Source organism: Salvelinus fontinalis, chromosome 3, assembly GCF_029448725.1.
Source record: "Salvelinus fontinalis isolate EN_2023a chromosome 3, ASM2944872v1, whole genome shotgun sequence".
Taxonomy (NCBI): domain Eukaryota; kingdom Metazoa; phylum Chordata; class Actinopteri; order Salmoniformes; family Salmonidae; genus Salvelinus; species Salvelinus fontinalis.
The window spans coordinates 22961882-22977562 of NC_074667.1; the positions used below are offsets into that span (position 1 = coordinate 22961882).

General features: G+C 43.9%; 1 protein-coding gene across 1 annotated transcript in view; it reads right to left on the minus strand.

Annotated features, from left to right (window-relative positions):
• The window catches only part of LOC129841220 (histone deacetylase 7-like), a 100821-nt gene that overhangs the window by 47652 nt on the left and 37488 nt on the right, over positions 1–15681 (minus strand). Inside the window, exons 3-9 of the mRNA XM_055909385.1 lie at positions 12430–12623; positions 12106–12199; positions 11179–11302; positions 10585–10691; positions 4963–5085; positions 4459–4559; positions 627–882 (exon numbers count right to left, since the gene is read on the minus strand). Of these exons, the coding sequence (XP_055765360.1) occupies positions 627–882; positions 4459–4559; positions 4963–5085; positions 10585–10691; positions 11179–11302; positions 12106–12199; positions 12430–12570 (946 nt within the window). The 5' untranslated portion in view covers positions 12571–12623. The remainder of the gene's footprint in view (positions 1–626; positions 883–4458; positions 4560–4962; positions 5086–10584; positions 10692–11178; positions 11303–12105; positions 12200–12429; positions 12624–15681) is intronic.

A 15681-nucleotide genomic window follows, 5' to 3' on the forward strand; every position in this document is an offset into this window, starting at 1 on the left:
CTCAGAACAGCCTCAATTCATCTTGGGCATAGACTCTACAAGGTGTCGAAAGCGATCCACAGGGATGCTGGCCCATGTTGGCGCTAATGCTTCACACAGTCATGTCAAGTTGGCTGGATGTCCTTTGGGTGGTGGACCATTCTTGATACACTTGAGAAACTGTTGAGCGTGCGTTGCAGTTCATGACACACTCAAACCGGTGCGCCTGGCACCTACTACCATACCCCGTTCAAAGGCACTTAAATCTTTTGTCTTGCCCATTCAAACTGTGAATGGCACACATACACAATCCCTGTCTCAATTGTCTGAAGCATTAAAAATCTTTCTTTAACCTGTCTACACTGAATGAAGTGCATTTAAGTGACATAGCTTTCACCTGGATTCATTGCATTCACCTGGTCAGTCTATGTCATGGAAAGAGAACCTAATGTTTTGTACACTCAGTGCACAATATATGTACCCTATGAGTGGGTGTGACTGTGTATGTGCTTGCTTGTGTGTGTGTGTGTGTGTGTGTGTGTGTGTGTGTGTGTGTGTGTGTGTGTGTGTGTGTGTGTGTGTGTGTGTGTGTGTGTGTGTGTGTGTGTTTATATCCGTGTGTGTTTATATCCGTGTGTGTTTCTCACCAGTGACTAGCTGTGTGTGCAGCAGCACTGAGGGCTCCAGGATGAGCAGGGGCTGGAGGTGTTGGTGGGCCAGCTGGGCAGCACTGAGGCCCTCCATGGGCAGGTAGACCTGGGGCAGTACCCTGGCCACCCTCTGATGGCCACCCGACTCCCTGTCACCCTGGGCGGGCAGCCTGGCGCTGTTGGTGGGCAGGGCGGTGGAGCAGGGCAAGGAGAAGTGGGCCAGTGTACCATCCTGGAGCAGCAACCTCTGAGCCTGAGGGAGGGAGGGAGGGGACACAATAGGTCACGCACACTGTAAAACATAACTGCCAAACTCGCCTGCCTTCATGTACATATCTATAATAGCTTGCACCGCTGCACATTGATCTGGTACTGGTACTCCCTGTATAGAGCTCCACATTGATCTGGTACTGGTACTCCCTGTATAGAGCTCCACATTGATCTGGTACTGGTACTCGCTGTATAGAGCTCCACATTGATCTGGTACTGGTACTCCCTGTATAGAGCTCCACATTGATCTGGTACTGGTACTCCCTGTATAGAGCTCCACATTGATCTGGTACTGGTACTCCCTGTATAGAGCTCCACATTGATCTGGTACTGGTACTCCCTGTATAGAGCTCCACATTGATCTGGTACTGGTACTCCCTGTATAGAGCTCCACATTGATCTGGTACTGGTACTCGCTGTATAGAGCTCCACATTGATCTGGTACTGGTACTCCCTGTATAGAGCTCCATTCTTGTGTATTTTATTCCTCGTGTTACTATATTTATTTGTATTATCATGTTTTAGCTCTGCATTGTTGGGAAGGGCTCGTAAGCAAGCATTTCGCGGTAAAGTCTACACCCATTGCATTCGGCTCATGTGTCAAATACAATTTCATTTCATTCAATTTAAATAAATTGGCGTTGACTCAAACAACTATAGTCATTGGAACTTGATTCAGTTAAGTAGTATGTACTCAATTACTAACTGCTGGGGTATCAAACTTCAGTCCTCCGGGATTCAATGTCTGTTAGAATAGCTTGAAAGTTTCATTACTGTACAGCAAATTGGCCAGTGTTAATTAATGTTGATTTTTCACTGTAAGTGTTTAATTAACACTCATTGGTGTAAAACAACCCTAGTGTTAATACTACAGTTGAACCAAAACCACGCCCATCATTATCATATTTCCCAGCATGCTCTATGGCAGGTTGATTTTTAGAATGGTTTGTTTCAATATCTATGTTTTTGTATGTACATTGATAAATTAATCTTATGCTACTTAAATATAAATTACATACATTTTCTAAACTTTTTCAATATGTTACTTGGACATATTGCATTTGTTACTGAGATGGTTGTTCCAGTTTAGTTGCTTTAGGTAGTTTCATATCATAGTTTTCCCAACCCTTGTAGTTATTCTGAATGTAGATTGGGGCTGGCACAGGGGCTGGCACAATTACCGTATAACTGTGTAACCTGTGTAAACTATAATACAAATAAATTAACAGTCATAACCGGCCTTCGTGTGGTTGAGTCCGTTTCCGCGGTAACATGGACTCTTAAAAACGTGCTGAAACTTTGTTGCTCCTTGCTGAAACAAGCAAGGTGTTATAGCAAAAGACACTCCGGTTGCCTAGGCAACACCCCCTCCCTGCAGCAGCAGCACACATAGAAATAGAATGAATATAACGTACTTGGAACCTCTAACTCTGTCAATTTCACTGGTAAACTCATGGGTACAACCGCAATGGTTGCCTGGTATTGTGATGCAATAATTTCCTTGGTAATGTAGAATGTTCATTCAAATTATGTTAACTGATGTGGCTCATGCAACACTTCCTGCTTTGCTTCTATGGGTACACTCGCAATAGCCACCAGTCCACCCATTATGCCATCATAGACTTGAAATGGGGATGCCCGTTCTATTCATTCTATTTCTATGGCAGCACATGCAGCCAGGTGCGGAGGAGAGGTGAAAATGTGTGTCTTCAATTTATTTTCATATTTTTTTATTCAAACGTTTCTTATGGTGACCGCAGTCATTTGGCTGGCCAATAACCATCATCCAAAATTCCATGACTGTAACAGCCCTCGTTGCAGGTCATTCCAAAGGTTGGATATCCCCACTCTGGCTGGATTCCAATAGGAATTACACATCACTTTGCACGCCAGCATAATGGTATACAGACCTGTTGTGGCCTGTATACAATGAGTTTCAGGCCACTGTATTAGGGTAAAACTAGGCCCTCAAAATAAGGCCTTATGAAATACTGTACATTTTGTATTGGGTTAAAGAATGTAATTTTAATGTTAACATATTCGCTTCGGATCTCACATGGGGAACTCTACAGGACTGAAAATGGATGAATGCAACAACCATGTCTCTGTCACTAACAAATACAGTCATGGGTAGTAACTCTACAATTCACTCGAAAGGCAAGGCACTATGGGAACTATGCAAATAAGTCTTTACACTAGGCAGTGTGTTAATTTAACACTGCTCCAGTGTCTATACAGGTCCACACTTTTAGAGTTGCTTTAACACTGAAGAATTTGCTGTGTGTAGTATATTTTAGAGAAAACGTCAGATTGCTGAAATCTGAGTGATGAAAAATCATTTTACAACATGTTCTTGGGAAACTGAAAAGGGCATGTCATTTGAACATTAATCCAATGTTAATGTGTAATGTGTCATGGTACAGTACAGTCGGGTGGCCAAATGTTTTAAACCGGCCTATTGAAGAGAGAGAGAGGGGGGGAGAGAGAGAGAGAGAGAGGGGGGGGGGAGAGAGAGAGAGAGGGGGAGAGAGAGAGAGAGGGGGAGAGAGAGAGAGAGAGAGAGAGCGAGAGCGAGAGAGAGAATCTGAGATCAGGAACAAACAGATGGACAACTGTACTGCCATGTTATTCGATCAGCCCTTATTCAATTAAAACATTCCCACGTGCTCTTTATTTGAAATGGACAGTCTTCAAGGATATGACATATCTTTGATGCCCATTACATATCTGTTATAGTAAAGGAATACAATTCCATGGGAGGAAACATGTTGAACACCATTTAAAGTTAATAAAAGTTATTTTAAACCTGAACACACACACCTCACTAAACTTCGTGGGAATCCATAACCTATTCTGGCCCTGACACTCATGTTGTTCCTACACTGAGATTCTGAAGCAACTATGCTCTTGATACTGTATCTAGTGTGTGTTCTAATATGGTAGTGAATGTGACATTGTGTGTGGTACGAAATGGCTCAATAAAGTATGGAGGTGTTAATTCTGTTGATGCTTGTTGGATAGAAGGGGAGTTGAGCAGAACAGGCACATACTATACTGCAGGGCTAGGTAACTAGATTCAGTCGCGGGCCAATTTTTGTTGGAGCGGATGGTCATGGGGCCGGAACATAATTATAATAATTTGTACACTGCAAATTGACCACAACTAAGCCCAAAAATAAATTGTATTTGAAAATAACAATTATTTCATATCTTGATTACATCGAGATACGATCACTTATGTCTCTTTTTTTATTCATGCGAATACTTTGGAACAGATTTCATGAATTAAAATCAGTTTCAGCTGAATTCCAGGTCATTTTACAGTCTTTTAACCAAAAACTACCCCCCCCCAACAACAACAAAAAATTACAATAACATATTGTATACATAAACTGGCTCACACTTAACATTAGAGTGATCATTTTTACTGTGAAATTATTCTTATAGTGACCAGTATTGTAATTACTCATTGTTACAATATACTTACACTGTACTTGGGAGTACAGTGGGGTTGAAGGAGAGAGGGGCGGAGGGAGGAGGGGGGTTGAGAAGGGCTCACCTCGTGGGCCAGTCCGGTAGTAAGTGGGCTATCCGAGAGGAGGCTGTCATTGGGCGAGCTGCACCCCGACACTGGAGTGCTACTGCTGCTGGGGGAATAGTCTGCAGGATGGAAAGGAGGGATAGCCAATCAGCTAAAGAGATACTGACATATTGGATAACAGATTTGTGTGTGTGTGTGTGTTAGTGGCGGTACACAAACACTAGTCCGCCCAGCACTAACACACCTGATTCAACTAATCACTTCATCATCAAGACCCTGGCCGTATTCATTTGGCACCAAAGGGATGTAAACTCACTGAAATTGTCCAATAGGAAATGCTTGTTAACATTTACCGCTGAAATAAAATAAAATAATCTACTTTGTGCACTAATGAATACGACCCAGGTATGTTAGTGTTAGGCCGAGGCCAAAGTGCTCAGACACTGTGGCTACAGCACCAGGAAGAGATAGAGGTTGGTTTGATAGACGGTGGACACAACGAGGCAGGAAGGACTACGTTACCCAGAGTGTCCGGCGTTCTGTGCTTGACAGTAGGGGGAGCGCTGGTTTTGCGTTGGAGAGGGTTCTGTCTGGAGTTGATGTGCTTCTTCAGTTTACTCTTCACCTTCAGGATGGGCTCCGAGGCTGAACCCACACACACACGAGCAAACATGCGCGGACGCACACAAACACACACACACGCATTAATTCACGCACACACACGTACATGCAAACACACACACACAACATAGAATGTAGATTTTTGGAGTTTGACCAATCCAAGACAATGGCGAAAGTGCATAAAGATGGCGGCCCCAGTGTACTTACCAGAAATGCTTTGTTTGCTAAGTTCGCTGTATTGTACATTGCTCTCTGTTACTCTTTTTTTTGTATCGGCATGATCTCAATTCTAGCTCCAAGATGGCGTCAATTTAAAAAAAAAAAACGAAAAAGTCGATTGTGCTGAATATCTGAATTCCTCCATATTTATGCACCTTCGCCGTTCTATAACAGACCCCAACAGTATTAAACTACAAATGGCTACAAATCCATAACGTGCTATGTCATCATAAAGCAATGCCTTTTACATAACAAAACCCAAAGGCTCTTCTACACCGCAGCTGAACAAATAACAAAAGAGTTGACAGCAGTGCCAAAGGTTTCATGTTTACTTTGGCAATGGCCACAATAGGCCTAACCGAACGATCAATCAGCGAGCGGCTTAGCACAGACAAAAGACACCCATGACAGTATGGTATTGTTGTCGGATTTTAATACAGAGACAGAGGGGTGTGTAGCCGCAAATGGCCAATGCTGCTAGGGTAACACAGGTAAATAATGGCATTGCAATAGTCCTCCAGGTGACATAGTTTAGTAGGGACCACTCCTTAGTAGTACTTATGCATATAATGGAAAGAGGCCACACCTTTGCAATTGTTAAATTCTGTGACCATGGCATTGAGGACTATCTTTTTTTCTTTTTTTTCTTGGGTCACTATATCTATTTTGCCAATTGGATTGATCCCCTCTACAAGACACGGAACCCCACTAATCTACCGACGGAAACGCACGAGGTGTCTAAAAATAGACCTCCATCCTATGCTATCTTGCTACCGATAGCCATCTACCCGGCCAGCTGTCTGGATCGCCGTGACCCCAACCAACCTCTACTCACTGGACCCTTATTGATCACTCGATTAAGCATGCCTCTCCTTAATGTAAATATGCCTTGTCCACTGCTGTTCTGGTTAGTGTTTATTGGCTTATTTCACTGTAGGGCCTCTAGCCCTGCTCACTATACCATATCCAACCTTTCATTTCCACCACCCACATATGCGATGACATCACCTGGTTTCAATGATGTTTCTAGAGACAATATCTCTCTCATCATCACTCAATACCTAGGTTTACCTCCACTGTATTCACATCCTACCATACCTTTGTCTGTACATTATTCCTTGAAGCTATTTTATCGCCCCCAGAAACGTCCTTTTACTCTCTGTTCTAGATGCTCTAGACGACCAATTCTCATAGCTTTTAGCCGTACCCTTATCCTACTCCTCCTCTGTTCCTCTGGTGATGTAGAGGTGAATCCAGGCCCTGCAGTACCTAGCTCCACTCCTATTCCCCAGGCGCTCTCTTTTGATGACTTCTGTAACCGTAATAGCCTTGGTTTCATGCATGTTAACATTAGAAGCCTCCTCCCTAAGTTTGTTTTGTTCACTGCTTTAGCTCACTCTGCCAACCCGGATGTTTTAGCCGTGTCTGAATCCTGGCTTAGAAAGACCACCAAAAATTCTGACATTTTCATCCCCAACTACAAGATTTTCAGACAAGATAGAACGGCCAAAGGGGGCGGTGTTGCAATCTACTGCAAAGATTGCCTGCAGAGTTCTGTTTTACTATCCAGGTCTGTTCCCAAACAATTTGAACTTCTACTTTTAAAAATCCACCTCTCTAAAAACAAGTCTCTCACCGTTGCCGCCTGCTATAGACCACCCTCTGCCCCCAGCTGTGCTCTGGACACCATATGTAAACTGATTGCCCCCCATCTATCTTCAGAGCTCGTGCTGCTAGGCGACCTAAATTGGAACATGCTTAACACCCCAGCCATCCTACAATCTAAGCTTGATGCCCTCAATCTCACACAAATTATCAATGAACCTACCAGGTACCACCCCAATTCCGTAAACACGGGCACCCTCATAGATATCATCCTAACCAACTTGCCCTCCAAATACACCTCTGCTGTTTTCAACCAAGATCTCAGCGATCACTGCCTCATTGCCTGCATCCGTAATGGGTCAGCGGTCAAACGACCTCCACTCATCACTATCAAACGCTCCCTGAAACACTTCAGCGAGCAGGCCTTTCTGATCGACCTGGCCGATGTATCCTGGAAGGATATTGATCTCATCCCGTCAGTAGAGGATGCCTGGATATTTTTAAAAAATGCCTTCCTCACCATCTTGAATAAGCATGCCCCATTCAAGAAATTTAGAACCAGGAACAGATATAGCCCTTGGTTCTCTCCTGACCTGACTGCCCTTAACCAACAGAAAAACATCCTATGGCGTTCTGCATTAGCATCGAACAGCCCCTGTGATTGCAACTTTTCAGGGAAGCTAGAAACCAATATACACAGGCAGTTAGAAAAGCCAAGGCTAGCTTTTTCAAGCAGAAATTTGCTTCCTGCAACACAAATTCAAAAAAGTTTTGGGACACTGTAAAGTCCATGGAGAATAAGAACACCTCCTCCCAGCTTCCAACTGCACTGAAGATAGGAAACACTGTCACCACCGACAAATCCACTATAATTGAGAATTTCAATAAGCATTTTTCTACGGCTGGCCATGCTTTCCACCTGGCTGCCCCTACCCCGGTCAACAGCACTGCCCTCCCCTCTGCTACTCGCCCAAGCCTTCCCCATTTCTCTTTCTCCCAAATACAGTCAGCTGATGTTCTGAAAGAGCTGCAAAATCTGGACCCTTACAAATCAGCCGGGCTAGATAATCTGGACCCTTTCTTTCTAAAACTATCTGCTGAAATTGTTGCCACCCCTATTACTAGCCTTTTCAACCTCTCTTTCGTGTCGTCTGAGATTCCCAAAGATTGGAAAGCAGCTGCGGTTATCCCCCTCTTCAAAGGGGGGGACACTCTTGACCCTAACAGCTACAGACCTATTTCTATCCTACCCTGCCTTTCTAAGGTCTTCGAAAGCCAAGTCAACAAACAGATTACCGACCATTTCGAATCAGCCACGCTCAAGGTCATAAACGATATCTTAACCGCCATCGATAGGAAACAATACTGTGCAGCCGTATTCATTGACCTGGCCAAGGCTTTTGACTCTGTCAATCACCACATCCTCATCGGCAGACTCGACAGCCTTGGTTTCTCTAATGATTGCCTCGCCTGGTTTACCAACTACTTCTCTGATCGAGTTCAGTGTGTCAAATCGGAGGGTCTGTTGTCCGGGCCTCTGGCAGTCTCTATGGGGGTGCCACAGGGTTCAATTCTTGGACCGACTCTCTTCTCTGTATACATCAATGATGTCGCTCTTGCTGCTGGTGATTCTCTGATCCATCTCTACGCAGACGACACTATTCTGTATACTTCTGGCCCTTCTTTTGACACTATGTTAACAACCCTTTAGACGAGCTTCAATGCCATACAACTCTCCTTCCGTGGCCTCCATTTGCTCTTAAATACAAGTAAAACTAAATGCATGCTCTTCAACCGATCGCTGCCTGCACCTGCCCGCCTGTCCAACAACACTACTCTGGACGGCTCTGACTTAGAATATGTGGACAACTACAAATACCTAGGTGTCTGGTTAGACTGTAAACTCTCCTTCCAGACTCACATCAAACATCTCCAATCCAAAGTTAAATCTAGAATTGGCTTCCTATTCCGCAACAAAGCATCCTTCACTCATGCTGCCAAACATACCCTTGTAAAACTGACCATCCTACCAATCCTCGACTTCGGTGATGTCATTTACAAAATAGCCTCCAAAACCCTACTCAATAAATTGGATGCAGTCTATCACAGTGCCATCCGTTTTGTCACCAAAGCCCCATATACTACCCACCACTGCGACCTGTACACTCTCGTTGGCTGGCCCTCGCTTCATACTCGTCGTCAAACCCACTGGCTCCAGGTCATCTACAAGACCCTGCTAGGTAAAGTCCCCCCTTATCTCAGCTCGCTGGTCACCATAGCAGCACCTACCTGTAGCACGCGCTCCAGCAGGTATATCTCTCTGGTCACCCCCAAAACCAATTCTTCCTTTGGCCGCCTCTCCTTCCAGTTCTCTGCTGCCAATGACTGGAACGAACTACAAAAATCTCTGAAACTGGAAACACTTATCTCCCTCACTAGCTTTAAGCACCAGCTGTCAGAGCAGCTCATAGATTACTGCACCTGTACATAGCCCATCTATAATTTAGCCCAAACAATCTACCCCTTTACCTACTGTATTTATTTATTTATTTATTTTGCTCCTTTGCACCCCATTATTTCTATCTCTACTTTTTTCTATCTCTACTATCTCTACTTTTTTTACTTGTTTTTACTTGCTATATTGTATTTACTTCGCCACCATGGCCTTTTATATTTTTATTTATATATATATTTTGTTTGCCTTCACCTCCCTTATCTCACCTCACTTGCTCATATTGTATATAGACTTATTTTTCACTGTATTATTGACTGTATGTTTGTTTTACTCCATGTGTAACTATGTGTTGTTGTATGTGTCGAACTGCTTTGCTTTATCTTGGCCAGGTCGCAATTGTAAATGAGAACGTGTTCTCAATTTGCCTACCTGGTTAAATAAAGGTGAAATAAAATAAATAAAAAAGATCTTTGGCCTCTATTCACCTCTATGTCTGCACGTCGTTCGCACGCCCAGTCAGACAGACATGTCTGACATTCTCACACGTGGTTCATTTTACACATACTTTAGTTACGTAATAGCTTTTGGTCTTTCTTTCACAGTCTCAAGCTCTCTCTCTCTCTCTCTCTCTCTCTCTCTTTCTCTCTCTCTCTCTCTCTCTCTCTCTCTCTCTCTCTCTCTCTCTCTCTCTACGGTGTTATTTTTCCTTCCTTGTAGGCTTGGTGACTCCCACTTTGTCTCTGTCTCTTTCTGTGTCTTTGCCTCTCTCTACATCAGTGTTTGGTATATGTGTGTTAACATGTATCTAACTGCATAACTCACCCAACAACTACAAATGGAAGAAATGTAATATGGCTCCCTTTAAAATGAATCTGTATTGCCTTCTCAAGCGTTACCTACTCCGTGTCAAAAGGGATGTAGTACCTTCATTTGCTCTGGAAACCTGGGCCGGTATTCATAAAGTGAGTATATGAGTGCTAGGATCAGGTCCCCCCCCCTGTCCATGTGATCTTATTCATGATGTACTAAAAGGCAAAACTGATCTTAGGTCAGCACTCCTGTGCTCCAGTTTAGGTCGTCATTGATGGCAGACCCCAAACCATTGTCAGGAGTCAACTGCATTTTGTTTACGTCACCTCATGACACCATAGTGAGAACAGGAAAGAATCTTGTTCTAACTGTGCTGTACAAAGTACAAATCTCTCTACAAAGAAAGTACAAACTACATTAAAAAAATGACTCACCTGTTCTTCTGAGGGGCATGTCCTTGCGTTGGTCACATAGTGGATGATGGACATCAGGGGTCACCATGTGAGGCTTTGGGGTCATGTCAGGATCTGGGGCCAATTCCCTATACAATTAACACAGCCAGTTGAGAGTCATCCACCAAAACCATGAACAATCATTGTTAAGTGTTTGTTGTATTGTGCTGTATCAATTTTGTGTATGTACTGATGACCTCACAACAATAATTTAGATGAAAATGGCCAGTAAAGAATTGTATTGTGAAATAATGCTTCCCCTGTGGCACAACCATAGATAGAAGTTAGCGAGTCAGTCAGTTAGGCTTATGTAACCTATCACCTAATCTAATGAGTCACTCGGGCTTATCCAAATTGTCTTAGAGGTAAATCTTCCTTACTTCCATCTCTTTTGAGGATAATTTGTGGGAGAAGATTGGAAAGGTGAAAAGAACAAGATGGTAATCCCACCAAAGCCACGGGAGTCTAATAACAGTGTATTTTCATGAGTGGACATTTTTTTTAAAGTCGAATGCAACAAGACAACAACATTTCTGTAGAAACTTTAATCAAAGTCTTTACTGGGTTGTCTCTCACCTGTAACCCCTGGGCGTGGTGCTGCTGAAGAGGTTGGAGGCGGTCCTCTCCAGGGAGGCCTGCTCCTTCCTCTTCAGGATTTGGCTTCTGAGTTTCTGTTTCACCAGGGGACTGGCCACAGCACCTGTCCGTCAACAGAGTCACCCAATCAGAGACAAGAACCTGGAAATTAACCAAAGCTAGGTGCAGCATTCTAAACTGACTGAATCTTAATCTATTGGTGTTAGCGTAGGGATACAAACAATATATTCCAATATACCGATTTTATCTGTGTTGTACAATAACTGACAAGCAGTTTCACTATGAGTCAAATATCTATAATCTACTAAACTGAGTATTCAATGTGCCTACCTAAGATTTCAACATTCGAAAACGAGGAAAGATGCTAGGCATTTCCCTTGTAATTACTAGTCAGACAAATGTCTGACAGCTATGACTTGGATAATGCAAGTTATTCAAGGACAAGTTATTGAAGCTGAACTTTGAAGGGCAGGTTCTTAGGAATTTGGTGATTGACAGATTGCTAGGTCGCATTCTTCAGTAGGCACTTCCTTCCCGAAAGTGAAAACAAACAACATAACATTTACAATTATTAAGTGACTTGCTTCCTTTTTTTGATTTAGGTTTCATGTGAAAATAGACTGTGACTAATCTTAAGGAACTCCCTCTGTTACAGACAACAACATTCTGAGGATCATATTGGGGCCTCAAAAATAAACAACCGAAAACCATGCGCACACACACCTAAACTACCTACAAGATCGCATTGCTGTCATCATACATTGCGTTTCTAAAAAGACATTCGCGGTCATCATAGTTTACATGGAACTGTAAGCGATCCTTATACATAACATACTGATAACTTTACACTCATTTCTAATTGCATGCCCTTTTTCCTCCACGCGGCTATGGGGCGCTGTAACTTACTCTGCTCGCTCTTATCCTTGTGCATCAGCTGCTGCAGCTCCTGCCTCTTCTCCTGCTCTTTCTCCTGCCGACTCTGCTCCCTGTCATACTCGTACTGAAACGAGACCATTAACATTCCCGTTCATTCGGGTGCAGTGAAGACTATATTTAGGAAGTGATATCAGTCAATGGAAAAAGAGGGATTATATGGAAAGAGGGCACACCTATCTTTTCCATTGATTTATTTTGTGGCGGCTTGGGCAGCGCAGTTGAGGGCTATTTACATTTTAAAGCAGGCTATGTTGGAAGTGTGCTCTCTATCCATCTCTATGGAGGGATGCTCACCTGGATGTGCTGTGGCAGGTGCTGCTGGGAGTACTTGGCACAGTGCCGGGCTGAGAAGGCCCCCAGGAATGGGGGGAGGTGGGGGGCCAGCATGGCTGATTCCAGCCCGGGTCGCACCAGCCCGTGGGTACGCAGGTCCATGGGCCGCACCGGCCGGAGTGGTGACGAAGCCTCGCGAGGGATTAGCCCATCCACTATGGAGAGAGGGAGGGAGGAAGAGAGGAGGAAAAAGAAAGAGGGAGATTATTAGTGATGAAGAGCCAAGGCTTTCTTTGTTAGATTGGACAATCAGATTGGAGAATGGGTAAACTAGGAATGAACCGAAGCTGAGATGCTGCATTCTAAGCGCCAGACTGAACTTCGTCAATTGGTCTCCGGACTGTCCCTGCTATTGGGACAAAATCCCCCAAATAGAAAACCCTGCCATGACTCTCATGCTCTCTTTTGCTGTCCTCTCTTTTTCTCTCTCATTCTTTTGTGTTGTTTCTTGTCACTGCCCAGTCAAGGCCCCCATGCTGATGTCCGTACCGTGCCACACTTGAAAAGGGATGACTGACCCCATGGAATAGTCTAGACTTGTGTGATGAAAACATACCAATGATGGTATGCTCACACACACACACACACACACACACACACACACACACACACACACACACACACACACACACACACACACACACACACACACACACACACACACACACACACACACACACACACACACACACACACACACACACACACACACACACACACACACACACACACACACCATAGCAACAACCATAACCCTATCCCACACCTGGTCTCCGTTCAAGTATTTATATGATTCAGGGCAATGAACAACTAGCTTAGATCAAAACAAAACATGGGCTGATTATCAAGTGTAAGAGAGTATCTACACAGCATGTCCAGTCCTTACAACAGGCCATTCATTGTCGGATAACGTGATTCAGTGTATGTAAAGTTTGTGTGTTGAGAGTTTGTCCATATGTGTGTGCATTATGTACCTGACTTTAGAATAACAGTCATACTTCATTCACGTCAGCCTGCTCTAAGGGACTTGGCCACTGTCCCAAAATTGCATTCAGCAAAAGGAGAGGAAAGAGAGAAAGTGAAGAAAGCAAGGTTGCCACAAAATAACGAAAGAACTAAGGAAGTGAGGGGGAGAAGAGGGGATTAGAACATTGTGTGGCAAAGGCATTTGAGTCATATGCATGCATTTGTCACCTCTATCGAGCTTTTACCAGGAACAAGGCAAAATTTAGCCAGAAAGTGCGAGACAATGAAACCAAACTCAGTGTCATGACCCGCGACAATCGTCCCAGAAATCTTTCTGACTTATTTTGAGTCACGGGTCATTGAATGAACATTTAGTGGGCAGTTTAGTGGGCACATAACACTTCACATACATACACTACCGTTCAAAAGTTTGGGGTCACTTAGAAATGTCCTTGTTTTTTAAAGAAAGCTAATTTTTTGTCCATTTAAAATAACATCAAATTGATCAGAAATACACTGTAGACATTGTTAATGTTGTAAATGACTATTGTAGCTGGAAATGGCAGATTTTTTATGGAATATCTACATAGGCGTACAGAGGCCCATTATCAGCAACCATCACTCCTGTGTTCCAATGGCACGTTGTGTTAGCTAATCCAAGTTTATCATTTTAAAAGGCTAATTGATCATTAGAAAACCATTTTGCAATTATGTTAGCATAGGTGAAAACTGTTGTTCTTATTAAAGAAGAAATAAAACTGGCCTTTAGACTAGTTGAGTATCTTAAGCATCAGCATTTGTGGGTTCAATTACAGGCTCAAAATGGCCAGAAGCAAAGAACTTTCTTCTGAAACTTGTCAGTCTATTCTTGTTCTGAGAAATGAAGGCTATTCCATGCGAGAAATTGCCAAGAAACTGCAGATCTCGTACAACGCTGCGTACTACTCCCTTCACAGTACAGCGCAAACTGTCCCTAACCAGAATAGAAAGAGGAATGGGAGGCCCCGGTGCACAACTGAGCAAGAGGACAAGTACATTTGAGTGTCTAGTTTGAGAAACAGATGCCTCACAAGTTCTCAACTGGCAGCTTCATTAAAAAGTACCCGCAAAACACCAGTCTCAACGTCCACAGTGAAGAGGCGACTCCGGGATGCTGGCCTAATAGGCAGAGTTGCAAAGAAAAAGCCATATCTCAGACTGGCCAATAAAAAGAAAAGTACACAGACACTGGACAGAGGAACTCTGCCTAGAAGGCCAGCATCCCGGAGTCGCCTCTTCACTGTTGACGTTGAGACTGGTGTTTTGCGGGTACTATTTAATAAAGTTTTGAGGGAGCGTGCAATTGACATGCTGACTGCACGTATGTCCACTAGAGCTGTTGCCAGAGAATTTAATGTTCTTTCTCTACCATTTCTTGTTTTAGATAATTTGGCAGTACATCCAACCGGCCTTACACCACGTGTAAGTAAGCCAGCACAGGACCTCCACATCTGGCTTCTTCACCTGTGGGATCGTCTGAGACCAGCCACCCGGACAGCTGATGAAACTGTGGGTTTGCACAATCGAAGAATTTCTGCACAAGCTGTCACGAACAGTTTCAGGGAAGCTCATCTGTACGCTCCTTGTCCTCACCAGGGTCTTGACCTGACTGCAGTTCGGCGTCATATCCAACTTTAGTGGGTAAATGCTCACCTTCGATGGCCATTGGCACGCTGGAGAAATGCGCTCTTCACGGATGAATCCTGGTTTCAACTGTCCCGGACAGATGGCAGATACCGTGTATGGGGTCGTGTGAGTGAGCGGTTTGCTGATGTCAACATTGTGAACAGAGTGCCCCAAGGTGGCGGTAGGATTATGGTATGGGCAGGCATAAGCTACGGACAACGAACCCAATTGCATTTTATCGATGGCAATTTGAATGCACAGAGGTACCATGACGAGATCCTGAAAATGTCCCAGTTAGTCCACGGCCTGCATACTCACCAGACAAGTCACCCATTGAGTATGTTTACGATGCTCTGGATCGACGTGTGCGACAGTGTGTTCCAGTTCCTGCCAATATCCAGCAACTTCTCACAGCCATTGAAGAGGAGCGGGACAACATCCACAGGCTACAATCAACAGCCCGATTACAACTCTATGCGAAGGAGATGTGTTGCTCTGCATGAGGAAAATGGTGGTCACACCAGATACTGGCTGGTTTTCTGATCCACGCCCCTACCTTTTTTTTTAAGGTATCTTTGAAAT